The sequence below is a fragment of the Vigna angularis genome, chromosome 5 (genome assembly GCF_016808095.1).
Source record: "Vigna angularis cultivar LongXiaoDou No.4 chromosome 5, ASM1680809v1, whole genome shotgun sequence".
NCBI lineage: Eukaryota > Viridiplantae > Streptophyta > Magnoliopsida > Fabales > Fabaceae > Vigna > Vigna angularis.
The window spans coordinates 30,657,126-30,673,534 of NC_068974.1; the positions used below are offsets into that span (position 1 = coordinate 30,657,126).

At 35.1% G+C, this 16,409-nt stretch overlaps 1 protein-coding gene across 1 annotated transcript; it reads left to right on the forward strand.

Annotated features, from left to right (window-relative positions):
• Positions 1-370: 370 nt before the first annotated feature.
• LOC108339398 (sugar transport protein 1) lies at positions 371-5,206 on the forward strand. Its single transcript, XM_017576533.1, has 5 exons — positions 371-494; positions 565-896; positions 1,371-1,991; positions 2,082-2,521; positions 4,825-5,206. Exons 1-5 carry the CDS (start codon positions 371-373, stop codon positions 5,204-5,206), a joined length of 1,899 nt encoding a protein of 632 aa, XP_017432022.1.
• The last annotated feature ends 11,203 nt before the right edge of the window (positions 5,207-16,409 follow it).

Here is a 16,409-nt window from a genome sequence, read left to right on the forward strand (position 1 = left end):
AAAAATATTATAAAATATATATCAAATCAATATAGTAGATTCAAAAATATAATAAGATATATAAAATATCACGAGATATATTTTAATGTTATTTAATAAAGAAATAAAGATAATAAGTTTCAATGACAACCAAAAAAACCACAAAACAAACAATATAATCAGTGAAGATAATAAGGGGAGAAAAAAATATTAAAATCCAATCAATTAAAAGAAAGATATTGATATAGATATACAAATAGAAATCTATCATAATATAGGCTATAAATTAAAGTAAGGCGAATTGTTAGTGCTAACTGTGATACTTCTTGGTGTGATATTGTTTGCTCTCTCTTTGGATCAATTTATTCTTATTTACGGAAAGCTTTTTAGAATGACAGATTCAAATGGATCTTCAGTAAAGAACTATCCAGGAAAATTTACGTCTGGAGTTTTTTGCACCTATGTTGTAACTGCATTATATGGATTCATATTTGGTTATCATTTGGGTATATCAGGTATGCTAACACACTTATCTATCTTTCCATGAATTGTTGTTTTATTCATTACTCACGTCAACATCTGCAGGTGGCATGAGTTCTATGAATCCTTTTCTGAAGAAATTCTTCTATGAAGCGTATGAACAAGAGAACAACATAAAACCCTCCAACAATCCGTATTGCAAATTTGACAGCCAAATATTGACATTATTCACGTCATCTCTATATTTGGCTGCTTTGATTGCATCAGTATTTGCATCCTTTCTCACTCGGCTTTTTGGGAGACGCCATACCCTTATATTAGGGGGTGCCTTCTTTTTCGGAGGTGCATTCTTTGTCTCGGGTGTTGTTGTACAACATCTTTGGGTGCTAATTCTCATCCGCGTCTTATTTGGTTTAGGAATTGGATGTACTCATCAGGTAATACTATATATAAACTTTTATTCAGTTTTTCATATATTATATTTAGTGACATACTATCATTATTAAAAATTGGTTTAAGATTTTTTTCTTATAATTAAATATTTTTTAATAATGTTTTAGAATTAAAATAATTTAAAATAAATATTGACACTGTATTTTTAAAATTAAAAAACTTAAATAGAAAAAATAAGTGTTGAGGTGATCTTTTTATAATTTACGTTACGTTCCCTTTATAAAAAACATTTTAATTGTAACTATATTACATATTATTGTATAATCAATGATAACAATACATATCTTTACATATTTTTTAAATTGACAAACTTATAGAAGGTAAATTATGTGTTAAAAAGTGATTTTTATTTAGTTAGCTTACATACATAGTATGAAAAAAGGAAATATTTTAATTTTTATTATATTAAATATTAATTATGTTATGTATCCTGATAGTGTTTTTTTTTTTGTTTATAGTCTCTATCAATGTATATATCCGAGGTTCCTCCATATCAACATAGAAGAGTTCTTAATATGATGTTACAATTGGCAATTGCTACTGGCATCTTTGTTGCTAATGTCTTCAACTACATTTTTGCGAAGATGGAGAATGGAGAAGGATGGAGTGATAGCTTTGGAATTTTTCCTACTCTTTATATATTGTTCACAATTATGCTTATAGAATCACCAAATTCTTTGATTGAACGTGGTCTTCATGAGAAGGCTAAGATGGAACTTATTCAGATTCGAAAAACAACAGATGTGGAGGAGGAGTTCAAGGATCTCGTGGCAGCAAATGAATGCTCTAAAGCTGTGAAAGACCCTTGGATCTCTTTATTAAAGAGACAGTACAGACCCCAACTCACATTTGCCATAGTCATTCCCTTGTTTCAGCAATTCACTGGCATAAATGTGATTATATTTTATGCTCCTATTTTATTGAAGGCCATTGGTTTTGGAACCAATGCTTCTCTCATGTATGCCATGATCATCGGAGGCTGCAACGCAATTGCCACTCTTGTCTCCATATTCACCGTTAACAAGTTTAGTAGACGAACTCTTTTCTTAAAAGGAGGAATACAAATGTTTATTTGTCAGGTAACCTATTTGCTTAACACTCTTTTAGTGTTATTTTACTATATAATGTAATTGATTAATTTATTTTTTGTTTTGATTTGGCTTGCGTAGATCGTGATAATCGTAGCAATTGCATGTAAATTCGGACTTGATGGAAACATAGGAATGTTGCCAAAGTGGTATGCTATTGTGGTTGTGTGTGGCATATGTGTGTACGTGGCAGGATTTGCATGGTCTTGGGGTCCTCTAGGATGGTTGGTTCCAAGTGAGATTTTTTCACTTGAAGTGTGTTCAGCTGCACAAAGTATCAATGTCTCTCTGAATATGATGTTCACCTTTGTCATTGCACAAATTTTCACCACCATGCTTTGTCACATGAAGTTTGGATTGTTCATTTTCTTTGCATGCATGCTCATTGTGATGAACACATTCATTTACAAGCTTCTACCAGAGACCAAGGGCCTTTCTATTGAAGAAAGGCATGTTATGTGGCATAGTCATCCTTATTGGAAGAAGTTTGTTAAACCAATTGATGTCACTGTTAGTGATGAGTGTTAGGAGACTATTCTTATACTTTTCTTTGTTATATAAACTATTTTTAGTAGCTTAGTAAGAAATATGTATTTTTTTAGTTCAAATTTTTCAACCGTGGAACCTTTTAGTTGTTCATTTGTATTGTTAGCTTTTATATACTAGTTTTTTTTAATTATTGTCTTAATTTTTTGAAAAATAGAAATATATTAAGATAAAAGTATATTTATATATAGAAAGAGAGAAGCAGCCCCTTATCATACTTAATACTATAAAATTTGTTTGAGTTAAAATAATTTTATAATTAATTTTATTGAATATTACAAAATCAGACTTAAGCTAACACACAAGTTATAGAATGAAAACATAATCGCAATTGAAAAGAAGGAAAGTTTGAGTCTAATAAAGAGTACCAAAAGAGTGAAATAGATTGAAATTTTTGTTCCTGAAATTGACACCGTCGTGCATCTTAGTGAAGATTTTACGCAAATGAAAGAAAAGTCAAAGGGCTAGAATTATTTCTAAAATTTTGAAAGGTAAATTGTAAGAGTTACTTAACAATTTAATACCAATTGACCCCAGAATGAAGGTTAAATTATGAATTAACATACGTTATTAATTTTAACCGTAAAAATTTATAAGTATGAGCTCCAATGGAGAGGGTCTATAGCCACGAGTGTGATTATTATTGTTATATGAGTAGGAGTATGATCCCAAACACGTAGATGATATGTTAGATATAAACTTATAAATAATGGATTTTTAAAAAAAAATTATAAATAATTATACTTACTTTAAATATAAAGTTGGTTGTTAAATTTGTGGATTTTGATGACTTAATATGCTAATTAGTGGATTATCTCGCTCACTTAAAAATTCAATTTTTTTTTTATTAAACTTGGTCTTTTTCATTTTCCAATTTATTATTTGGAAACACGGACAGATTGATTTATTCACGAGTTTTTTATAAACTAAATACGGATCGATAAAGTAATTTATTTTATCTACTAGATTAACCAATTCAAAATGCGAATTTATATGTGGAATTTAATTATATTAGAATAATTTATTTACTTACCTAATTATCACGGTGATCTTTTATATTGTACCGGTTAGTGAAAATCTTAACTATTTCATTGTTACAAAATGTTGACAAATTTTACTATTAGAACATATAACAAAAATAAGTTTATATATTTTTATATGAATTATATTTTTATTTTTATAAATAAAATTACGTTTTTAAGTGAATACAATTTATTTATTTTAACTTAATTTTAAAATATTTATTATTTTGGTTGTGATTATGTGAAAACTTAAATCAACTTCTCAAAATTAATTTATAAGTTAAATTTTACGTTTACTTGTATATTATTAAATTCATCTTATATTTAATCAAATAATCAAATGTAAAATATTTAATAAATAATTAAAATAATTTTGCCAAAATTTAAATAAATAATGTCATAATTTTAATTTAAATTAAATAATTTTATTTTATATTAAAATAAAATTTTGTATATGTAACTAGAAATAAATTTTCAACTATAGATTTTTAAAATTATCTCTCTATTCTTTATATTGATATCATTAATGAATAAATTTAAAAGAAAATCCTCAAATATTTTTAATAAAATCTTCAAATAGATAAGTTAAATAATAATATAATATATTAAAAATAATTAGATAATTGTCTAAAACTAGTTTAAACGTTAATTTTGTAGGGAAAAAAACTAATACATTTGTAACATTCCATTTTCAATAATTTTAGCACTATCATGGAAATATCACATTTTCAATAACACAGAACAATTAGCTAAAAAAAATAAACATATAAATAAAGTCATTACAATTATCCAAAATAACTATAACACTAAACTTTATACCTAAAAGAAAACTTAAAAGAGTCAAATTTATAAGATCTAAGGTATTGCAAAAGATGTTATTGATAAATGATTAGCAACAATAATTTGTCATTAATGTGCTTGATTTTGTTATAAAGTTAAAGAGAAATTTGAGTAATCATAATCTGAACGTATTAGGTGGTTAAAGAGATATTTTAGGATTTACTGTTAGCAATATAATATCTCTTCCTATTATGTAGTGCTCATCTTGTATAAATAGTGCATTCACATACATAATATAATAGGCAATTCATCTATATGGTATCAGATATATCTTCTTGATCTTACCTCTCCCATCTCCAAATTTTTTTTTCACGTTCCAGGACGTCGCTCCCTCTCTTCACGTATGGCTGAGGAATCCAATTTCACTTTCCCTAGTCATGAACCCACAAAGCCCTTCTCCTTTGTTACTCTGTCAGGTGTCGTCAAACTGACACAATCCAACTATCTCAACTAGTAGTTACAATAGAAACAATTCTGGATGGCCTTGACCTCTACAAATTTCTCGATGGGTCTCACCCAACACTAGTAGCCTTCATCAACAACACTGATACCCCACCTGTCAGTCAAGCCAACCCCGCGTATCTTTCCTGGAAACGCCAAGATCGTCTCATCTATGGCGCTCTTCTTACGACTCTCTCGGATTCCGTTGCTTCGCTGATTACCCAGACCAAAACCTCCGTTGCTCTCTGGTCAACTCTCAAGGGCACTTTCGCACGTGCCTCTCGTGGACACGTCAAGCAACTCAAGGACTGTTTACACTCCACGGTGAAAGGTACATTATCTGTTACAGATTCATGAATAACATCAAAATAGTTGTTGATTTACTTGCCTCCATCGGTCACTCCGTCTCCATCGAGGATGTTACCGATCATGTTCTTCGTGGTCTTGATGAAACTTTTAAGCCCGTCATTGATGGGGTCAACGCCCAGGACAACCTCATTGTTTTTTATGAACTCCATGAAAAGCTTCTCCAACATGAACTTCACCTAAAAATCACTCACCAAATAACCCTAGGTCCCACAACGGCACTCACTGCCCAAGCTAAACCTAACAAACCCAAACCAAGGCCATCTCCACAGTCACAGTGGTCATCTCCTCCACCAAATACCTCTTGGTCTGTGCCGCCGCAACAACAATACACCTCTCGTTCAACAGGACAAGGACCACGACCCTACTTAGGAAAATGTCAATGGTGCAAAAACATTGGACATTTGTTGCCGCAATGCCCAATTTTTCGTGAACTCCATCCCACCATTCAAGTCCCGCAAAATCCACCTCGTCAGCAAAATCACTACACTGTGCCGCGGGCACACACCATGACCACAAGCCCTTCCAATCGTCATTACTCACTTGATAGTGGAGCCACACATCATCTCACTACGGATCTAAACAATCTTGCTTTCTACCACCCCTACACTGGTCCTGACTCGCTATTTATGGGTGACGGTTCAGGTTTGCACATTTCTCATTACACGAAGCTTAAAGGACCATGTGTTAATGATGTCTACGTTTGGCCATCGTCATCTCCATCTGTCAACCATCTTCAACTAAATAAATCAGTAGGTTGGCACCACAAGTTGGGCCATCCCTCCTCAATTTTCAGTTTTCTTCAACGTGAATTTTCCTTAGGCTCTCAGCAATTTCACCAATCAGATTGCTCATCTTGTCAAATAAGCAAAAGTCACAATCTTCCCTTTCATGAATCTAACTAAGCATTAGCATCATCTCTACCTGTGACTTGCTTCAAGGAAGCATCATCATCTATTTTCAACGTGCAGGTGACTAGCCAAAAGAAAACAAAAGCAAACACACCACAAACAAAAGGATAAGCTAAAATATCAAAGAATATAGTTATCCAAACAACTTTAAAGCTATCACGATGCTTATGTAGTGATAACATACAACGTCATGAATTACACAAAAACATTTATCTAGACTCGACCATCCAATAAAGTATTAATTAATGTTAGACTCTGGCAGATTATGCACTTGTAATGGTCTCTACTACTCTACAGAGCCATTGCCAATGAGTTTCACCCTATCACAATCACAAGGTTAGTTCGTGAATGACTTAGCCCCTAGACTAGGACCTCCTACTACTTTTACCTCATACCCCACCCTTCTATACTTATATTTGATAGTTATTTGATAGTTATTAGAGTGTTAGGATAACCTCCAACTGAATGCTTACATCAATACTTACACTATAGAAACTGCCACCATAGAATCTCCCCAAGAGTTCCATGGAATTACACCAACAATATGCATACGCCATAACTTATTTATCCCCACATATCCTCATCATTATCAACTCATACTTAAAGCATATCACGTATACATTTATATTAACAATCTAGGAAGCATAAATCTTTTCAAACCAATTAAGACAGTCAAAGACATAAAGCACAGACAAGACACCAACAAGGAGCGCTCAACGCAAATCAGCTACCGCTCAACGCATCTTGAACACATGAGCTCATTGTCTCGAGTAGCGCTCAGCGTAAAAAATGGTTGTTCAGTGCTTTGGAGCTCGCTGGCTCTCAAAACAGGTTTTGTAACACCCCGGCAACTTATAGGGAATATTGATTGCCCCCACGCATCACCACGAGGTTTTCCAATGTGCTTTGTTCTCACTCGTACACTTTTCGGGAAAACTTCCTAGAAGGTCACCCATCCCTAAATTACTCCAAGAAATAACCATGGAGTTCTTATGTGTTAGGCTACCGAAAAGCAAATGCATTTTGGTGATATGAGTAGTCAAATCAATCCCTTTAAGCTATCCTTCAACTATATAGTCCCATACCTAAACAGTCTCTAGATCCCTCTCATTCCGGTGTATGTTCGATTCATCCATGTGTCCCTTCCACTAGAAGCCTGCTAGGAGTCGTTCTTTGTTTGTGCCTCTTACACTTCGTGCCTCCTGCACCGACGATCACTCCCCGCCCTCGTCAGTGCCCGAGTGTCACAATTTTCATGTTCAAGGAAACACCAACTTACTCAATTCATACAAACCAAACAAAATTCAAAACTCTACTTCCCTATACCTAAACCAATAGTTTCACCTTTCAAGACTCAAATTTAAATAATATCAAAAGCCAAACAAGTTTCAATTGATTCAAACACAGACTCATAGTCTTCTACTTAGCCAAATAACCCTTTTTACAAAAATTCACCTGTTAAACCACTTGTTATAAACCAAATTCACAAGCAACTCGTAATTATTATTAAACCCAAAACCTATCATTTAACCAAACCAATAAACTAGAATCAAACACTCATTTACAGGAAATCAAGCTCATTAAAATTCATCAACTCAATCAAAACACGAACACATATTACGTCATACACTCTTCAAAAAATTCACAAACAAATTTTAGCCACAATTTCACACATTCGCAACATACCAATTTATTTTATCAAGCTACCAAAACAATTAAAACAAGAATTTAGCTTCCCTTACCTGTTAGGAGCTCATACCAACTCTAGAGAATCCAACACTACGCTTTTAACTCAAAAAGATCGAAATTAGAACCTTTTATTAGTAAAGAACCTAGTAACAAGACCAAACATGCAACCAAAAGGACTAGTGTTTCTCATTATGGTTGGGCGAGTGTTTCTGATTTTTTCAATTAGAACTAGTGTAGAGATGACAGAGAAAATGTTGGAGTGAGAGAGATGACACTAGTGCAAAATAGACTTTTTATAGCGTATGTTTATACCTGTTCAAATTCATCAAGTGTAGAAAATGATGCGGTGGCAGAATGGTAAATAAAGAGAACTTTTTTACACCAGTTACTCTAAAAATAGGTATAAAAAATAACATGGTGGCAATATCGTAATAAATAATAAATAATTCTACACCGGTTACACTCAAAATCAGTGTAGAAAATAATGTTTACACCTATTTTACTTAGAGCCGGTATGGAATATTAAATGCTCTACCCATTCCTTCTGTTCAAGCTTCACTTTGCACACATCTTTTTTTCTCTTAGTTTTCTCTGCATTTCTTCATCTTTGCTTCACATATTCTCTTAGTTCTCTCTGGCGCGTCTTCTTCTCCTCCACAAGCTCCTTTTCATTGAGGGAAGAGTTCAAAACCGCCAACGCCACGACTCTTCCCAATCGACTGCTCGTCAAAACCCTCGTGCTCTTGGACCGCGACTCCTCTAGAAGGTTAGATCCTCTCTTTTGCTATGTTTGGGCGATTAGGGTTCTGCGACAACACAAGAATAAAATTTAATGTACAGTGTATGTTAGTAATTTTGGTCAAATGTTAAATTCGGAGTAATTTGTTCATAGGATGCCCAGGTACAATGTATGTTTGTAATACTTAGACCGGCGAGTACTGTATTTTTTTAATGTATTTATTGTTTATTTCTTGCAGCTACATTGGAGGAAGTGAATCAGATGGACACTCAACATATGACAAGGCTGCACAGTATTTTAATATCAAACTATGGCGTGTACCAGTTGACAAGAATTTTCAAGCAGATGTGAAAGCGATTCGACGCCATATTAACAAAAATACCATCCTGGTATGAAGGTTATTTTTCCTTATTCTAAAGATTCAGAATTCTTGCTACTGGATTTGTTAAGGTACACAACCTGCTAATATATTCAATTCTTACTGCCAAATGAATTTAATATCATGATAAACCAGATTGTTGGATTTGCTCCTGTGAATAATTGACCCCATCGAAATAAGTTTTTTCATCTAATGCTGAAATATATATATATATATATATTCAACTTTCTTGCTCAATTACAAAATGCATATAATTTGCCTATTTCTTCCGTAGGAACGAAGCTTTGGTATTTGTTTCCATGTGGATCTTTGCATTGGTGGTTTTGTATTACCATTTGCTCGTGAGCTTGGGTATAGTTGGCATGACTTATTTTATATTACTGAACCATCATTCAGTGTTGTTGTCTGTTACCTTTGCTTTTATATTCACCTTGTCAATATTTTAGGTGTTATATACTTTTCTTCTCGAATCTGATCTTTGGCACAAAATCCATCAATTTATTACTACTTGTTGCAACTTCTTTTCAGTACTAATGTAAGTGACTCATGTTCAACCAATTCTTTCCCAGGTACCCATTCCACCTTTTAATTTCTCTGTTAAAGGAGTTTAGCTCCCAAAGGAACAAGTATAGTTCTTTATAGAAACCATGAAATCAGAAAGGTGAGACAATTATTTACTCAAAAATGCTTAGGGCAGTAACTGAAATTATTTGTAGTCTTTTTAGTTTATACCTGAATTATAAACTGGTTACTCAATATTTTTACTGTTGACTTGTGCAACTTTTTGAAACATCTCACAGAATATGACATCCCCTAATGTTCGGAACGTGTGCTATATTTCAAACTCTTTTTTTCTCTTTCCTTGAGTTGGTATTCATCAATGCTATGAAAATAGAAATTAGCGTATCATATTTGATTATCTGTGTTTGAAAAATTGAAATTTTAAGTACTAGTTATTCTTATAAACTCATTTGATAAAGGAAGATTTGTAATGTTATATATTATATTTTAGTGAAGCAGAATCTTAGATGATATGATAGTTTCAGTATATGCACAGTTTTATTGTTACGATAATGCAGTTTAGTATTTTGAGATTGGCAGAAAGATTTTGTTACATATTAAGAATTTTGTTGTTTCAATAAATATTTTTGAAATAAGATTAGGGAATATTAATAGAGACCCCTTGTGTGAGACCCCTAATAATTTGTAGCAATAAATCTTTGTCACGTCAAATTAATGCACACCACTTCCACGCTTAACTCACTACAAACCCCCACCCTAATCTGAAAACCAGCCCTCTGACGTGCACAGAAAACCCCACCCCATCATTTTCCCCTGAAGCATTAAAAGCGCACTTTGCACTGCATGCACGCACGCCACGTGTCACGGGAGAAGCTTCTGAAATCAGAAGTGGTGTGCAGGTGTCGGGCTGGGAGACGCTCGTCCGTCTTGACGAGGAAAGCAACAAAACTGAGATTTGAAAAACTCTCCCTCTCTAACCCGCACGCACCCTTCATCTTCCTCAGAACCTAAACCTCCATTTTTCTCCACCTTCTCTCTAGAACTTTCCAAACTTCTCTCTACTATTACTCATTCCTTGCTACTCCGATCAATTTTCAGGGACCGTGGGGACGTTCACGGACCAGTGAGCTTCATTTGGATCCGAACCCCTTCTGATTCGGTAACCGACTTAGTTAAGGAGCGTAAGAAAGATCTCGGAGGGTAGAAAGCCATAGTGGGGCAAATTCAAGTTATACTGTTAAACGTGTACTGCTATCCAGGTAAGGGAAGCTTATTAAATTTAAGTCGTATGTTTTTGTTTGTGTTGTATGGATGTTCTGAGAGTTTCATGAAGCATGATCTGTGATATTTGATTTTGATGTATGATTATAAGTATGAGTTGAAATATGGTGAATATGAAATTGTACTATGATATGAGTATTTGAAAATGTGAAATATGTATATGCTGAGAAATGAATGAATGTAAGTGAAACTCTGAATATAAACTCCCATATGATAACGTACGTTCGACATTAAACGGTTCTTGACCGTTTGGTGTTCTAGTAAACTTCTTTGAATTGGAATACTTTCATTTGGAAAGAATTCTGGTGGAGGATGAGTTGTGTCGGTCTTTTACTTAGAGCTCATAATGAGTAGTGTCGATCTTATCCCTATCATTCGTACTGAGTAGTGCTCAGTCTTACACCAAGCGCTCATACTCTTTTTCTTGTAAAATCTCTAAATGAATATAGTGTTGGTCTACTTTTAATAATGTTCTCTACCGTGCTCAGTCGTTTACTAGCATAGGTGTTCTGTCTGTGAACTATAGCAATTGGTCCCTCCGATAAGTTGGCCAACCTTGAAATTCCGCGAACCGGACCATCCGTGTCGACCGACCCTGTTGATAACCTTTGTGAATACAGGTCGACCTTCTGTGTCGACCGACCATGTTGATAACCCTTGTGAATACAGGTCGACCATCTATGTCGACCGACCATACCGAACACCCTTGTGAAACAGGTCGACCATATGTGTCGACCGACCAGGTTGATAACCTTGTTACTACAGATCATCCATCTGTGTCGACCTACCGTGTCGATCAGTCTTGTTACTACAGATCATCCATCTGTGTCGACCTACCGTGTCGATCACCCTTGTGACTACAGATCATCCATCTGTGTCGACCGACAGTGTCGAGTACCCTTGATTAATATAGGTCGTCCATCTATTTGGTAATCGGTTCTATTCTGTTTTGGAACGTAGTAAATTCTTTAGTCTTGTTCTCCACGGTTGTCCTCATTGTAAAGAGGGCTGAGCGTTTGTGATTTTATGTACTAGGACTGAAAGATAAAAATGAAAATAAAAGTGAAAGATTATAAATGCTGAACATTATATGAGGTGAAACTATGGTTGTGGGATTTGGGCGAGCGTTCCGTGGAGGAACAACTCTATGATTTGAATATGAGAAGTGTATAGTATGACCATGGTAAAATTACTGATGGCTGTTCATCCTGAAATTTCGTGAGTGCTCGTCCTCATGTAGAGGGGAGTAGGTCATGCGTGGAAATGGCAGGAGGCTCTAGTCTTATTGAGTACTTTGGACTGATAGGGCTAACCTCGGGTGGCAGCTGATGAGTGTTTCCAGTTACCACACCACCCGAGTGCGCGAACGCCTGTAGTTACATGGATTCATACAGTCCAGACGGTCTGTCTTATGAGAGTTTGAACTGATATTATGCGTTGTGATATCTTTATAAATGTTGAAATGTTATGTGTATGAATTATTGGTGAATTAAATTCAATAAGCTTACCCTGTGTTGTTTCCTTGTGTTGTCGTTCGTCCATGTACATCTGTCTTGTCAATGCAATGATCATCCGTGTGGATGTGAGCAGATGGAGAGGCATTGCTTGAGGAAGCGCTGAAAGAAGAAAATTTGGAGGACGCCAATCTGGTTGAAGTAGAGGTTAAAGCCGAGCCCTAGAGCGCTCGTTAAGTTGTAGTTTATATCCTTGCTGTTAGCTTTCGGACGTTCGGTTAAAGCTTGTAAAACCGTTCGTCTTTAAACTTTGAAATACTACTGTATGGTATTTTACCTCTGTGCGTGTGAACGTTCGGTTTTGGAATCTTTGCACTTAGTATAAAACTGCATGTTTTAACTGTTAATTGTAATTAATTCTAATCTATGGTAATTACTATATTTTGGGATGTTACACCTTCTACTCAGTATAATTGATAATTAGGGTACATGTTTGTTTATATGTGATAGACTACAGCGAAGAAAACCCCAAGATTACAACAAAGTGCAATCACCATTACCACCTTTGTTGTATATTAGAGTGGCAGGAGCGAAATGACACGTGTCCACTTTGTAGCAGGTAAGTACATAAAATCTTCCATACATAAAATTTAGTTAAACAATTTGTTACCGTTATTCTTGTACAAAGACTCAGAAAATGCATGATTTGATATAGGAAAATGATATGTCGACAACAAATTTTTGCCAACAATTTGACAACGCCAGGTGGCGTCTTTGCATTGGTCAAATTTAATAAAAAGAAAATAGAGAGAGGTTATCAGACTAAGGGCAAAATTGGAAGAAAAGTTTACAAGTTTAACATTTTTGGTTTCGCGGTTTTCGTTTTTTCGCTCTCACATCTACACTTCTTTCATCCCTTTTATCTTCTCTCTCGATCTAACCTCTATCTTCTCTGTCGTTCTAACCCTATTCTTGTATCTTTTTTCTGATTCGAAGTTTGGTGGCGGTTTGGGTGTCATGAATTTAATTCTTTTTACGTTATGTGTGTTATAATGAACAAAGGTGTTATATTGAAAAAAGACCGCAGAATATTAATAAGTATTTAAAATATAGGTAATGGTTTCAGAAATGAATATAAGTTGTGGAATTTGTTGACCAAAAAATCATACAAGTGAATTTAAGGGTCATTACTGGTTGGGAGGTTATGTTTGGTGACCCTAAGAAGTGGGGAAGAAGCCATTCTTACTGAGGGGACCAAGTTGGACAAGTGCAGAGCTAATCTGCAGAAAAAACATTGTTGTAATCGTTTACAGTGGCCTCGTAAACGATTACACGAGAGAAATCACTGTTTTGTACAGAAAGTTGAACTGAAGTAGTCAGTTGTGGTGTCCTGGGTGATCATTGGCAAAAACTGTTAATTTAAAGCACAAGTCCACTTGTATTTACTTGGTGTTGGTGTTTGACTGGTGGTAGAGGGTGGTAGGTGATGGGAGGTGACCCCAAAAAGTAGGGAAGAAGCCATTCTTACTCAAGGGACCAAGTTGGAGAAGTGCATGGCTAATCTACAAAAAAAACACTATTGTAATCGTTTACAGTGGCCTGTTAAACGATTACACGAGAGAAATCACTGTTTTGTACAGAAAGTTGAACTGAAGTACTCAATTGTGGTGTCATGGGTGATCATTGGCAAAAATTGTTACTTTCAAACACAAGTCCACTTGTATTTACTTGGTGTTGGTGTTTCAGTCGAGGTAGAGAGTGGAAATTGATGGGAGGTAACCCCAAGAAGTGGAGAAGAAGCCATTCTTACTTAGGGGACCAAGTTGGAAGAGTGCAGAGCCAATCTGTAGAAAAAACACTATGGTAATCGTTTACAGTGTCCTTGTAATCGATTACAGTGTCAAAAAAGGTGTAAACTTTATTTCTAAGGCATAATTTGAAAGGTCTTTGAGTATAGATTCCAACAAAACAAGAATCAACTCATTTGGAGTTCGGTGGAGAAAGTTATGAGCAAAAGAACAAGCAAAGGTCAGAGTTGGCAAAAATATATGAAACGCTAACTTGAAAGAATAAACTGTACCAACTCAGATGTCCAAAAATTACAAATTAGTAGTGATTGGAAAGATTTTTGAGTCTAGTTTCTAATAAAAAAAAGAATCACATCATTTGGAGGTCCGTGGGAAAAGTTATCAGTAAAATAGCCAGCAAAGGTCAAAGTTGACAGCATGTTATCTCACCCAAGTTGCTCATCTCATAAACATTGTTTTTTCCCTCCATCATGGGGTGCCAAAACATCACTTCCCACCACTGAAACACCAGGACCAGCCTAAGACAAGTGCAAAAGTGCTTAAAACTCACTTTTTTTGACAATGGACACCCCTGTTAACCTGACTGACTCCCTCTGTTGGACTTTCTGTACAAAATCTAATTTTCTCTCGGGTAATCGTTTACGAGGAGGTTGTAAACTATTACTACAACCTTTTTTCAACAGTCTCAGTCATCACTTGCACAGCTTGCTCCTCCAACTGATGAGGGGTCACTCCACCCTCCTTGGCCTCACATCACATCACATCACATCACCAATCACCCTCTCCAACCCTTGAAACACCAAGACCAGCCTAAGACAAGTGCAAAAGTGCCTAAAACTCACTTTATTTTCCAATGGTCACCCCTGTTTACCTGACTGACTACCTCTGTTGGACTTTTTGTACAAAATCCAATTTTCTCTCGGGTAATCGTTTACGAGGAGGTTGTAAACGATTACCACAGCCTTTTTTCAACACTCTCAGTCATCCCTTGCACAGCTTGCTCCTCCAACTGATGAGGGGTTACTCCACCCTCCTTGGGACATCATCACATCACTAACCACCCTCTCCCACCTTGAAACACCAGGACCAGCCTCAGACAAGTGCAAAAGTGCCTCAAACCTAGTTTTTTTGACAATGGTCACCCCTGTTAACCTGACTGACTACCTCAGTTGGACTTTCTGTACAAAATCCCATTTTCTCTCGGGTAATCGTTTACCAGGAAGTTGTAAACGATTACCAGAGCATTTATTCAACACCCTCAGTCATCCCTTGCACAGCTTGGTCCTCCAAGTGATGAGGGGTCACTCCACATCTTACAAACACGCCTGCAACTTAGGAGATACTAAACTTGACCACATTATGAAATCCACAAACCCACAACTCACAATAACAATGGTATTGAAAAAATAAAATATGAGACCAATTCAAACAAAAACTCAAATTTTATATCATTGAACTAAATCTGATACATTACACTTTGTTTTCTTAATCTATTTACAATGATTACAATTATCATTTACTTTCCATTAATCAACTAAATACACATATCACTCATTTTTTATTCTAAGCACTACGGTTCCGGTGTATGGAGTCCTAAGTGTTCTTTCCTTGTAACGCCTTCGTGATCCAACCCTAACATACGTCTTCAAAGGTTGTTCATTTCCGTCAATGTCAGTAGGGGATACAAAACCAGTGTTCACGGATGGTTCTGTACGAGGCACACTTTGTCCAACGTCATCTTTGTTTTGCCTTCTTGCCTTCTCTTCATCCAATTGTGCCTCCAAACTTGCAACCCTCCTTTTAAGTTCTTCAATTAGAAATTCTTGGTCCTCTAAGGCACGCATAAAAGTTTATCTGCGAAACGCGACCTTGGACCTTCACGAGAAGGGACCTTCGTCTCCAATGAAACAGAGAAAGGGGTATTTTCGAATTTTCAGTTAAAAGAAGGGTTACGGACTTCCATTTTGAAGGTTTTTATAAAATATTATTTTTAAAACAAACCAATCAAAGCACGACACGTGGCATTGTAAAAAATGTGTTAAGAAAACATTGTTGGAATATCGCGGTCCTTTGATATATATATATATATATATATATATATATATATATATATATATATATATATATATATATATATATATATATATATATATATATATATATAACACTGACAATGTACTCCTTTGTCCCTACGTGGGTTTGCAGGTGATTGGTTTTGATCAACTATAGCATAACACAAGAATCAAGACTCCTTCGATTATAAATTAGTATAACATTTTAATTATTAGTACTTTATAAACCATGTAGGGTAGAAGTATTCTCAAATATCACGCATTTTCTTTTTTCTTTATTTACATTTCCATTAATCCGTGAATATTATATTTAAATCGTAATTTAGATTAATTTATTTT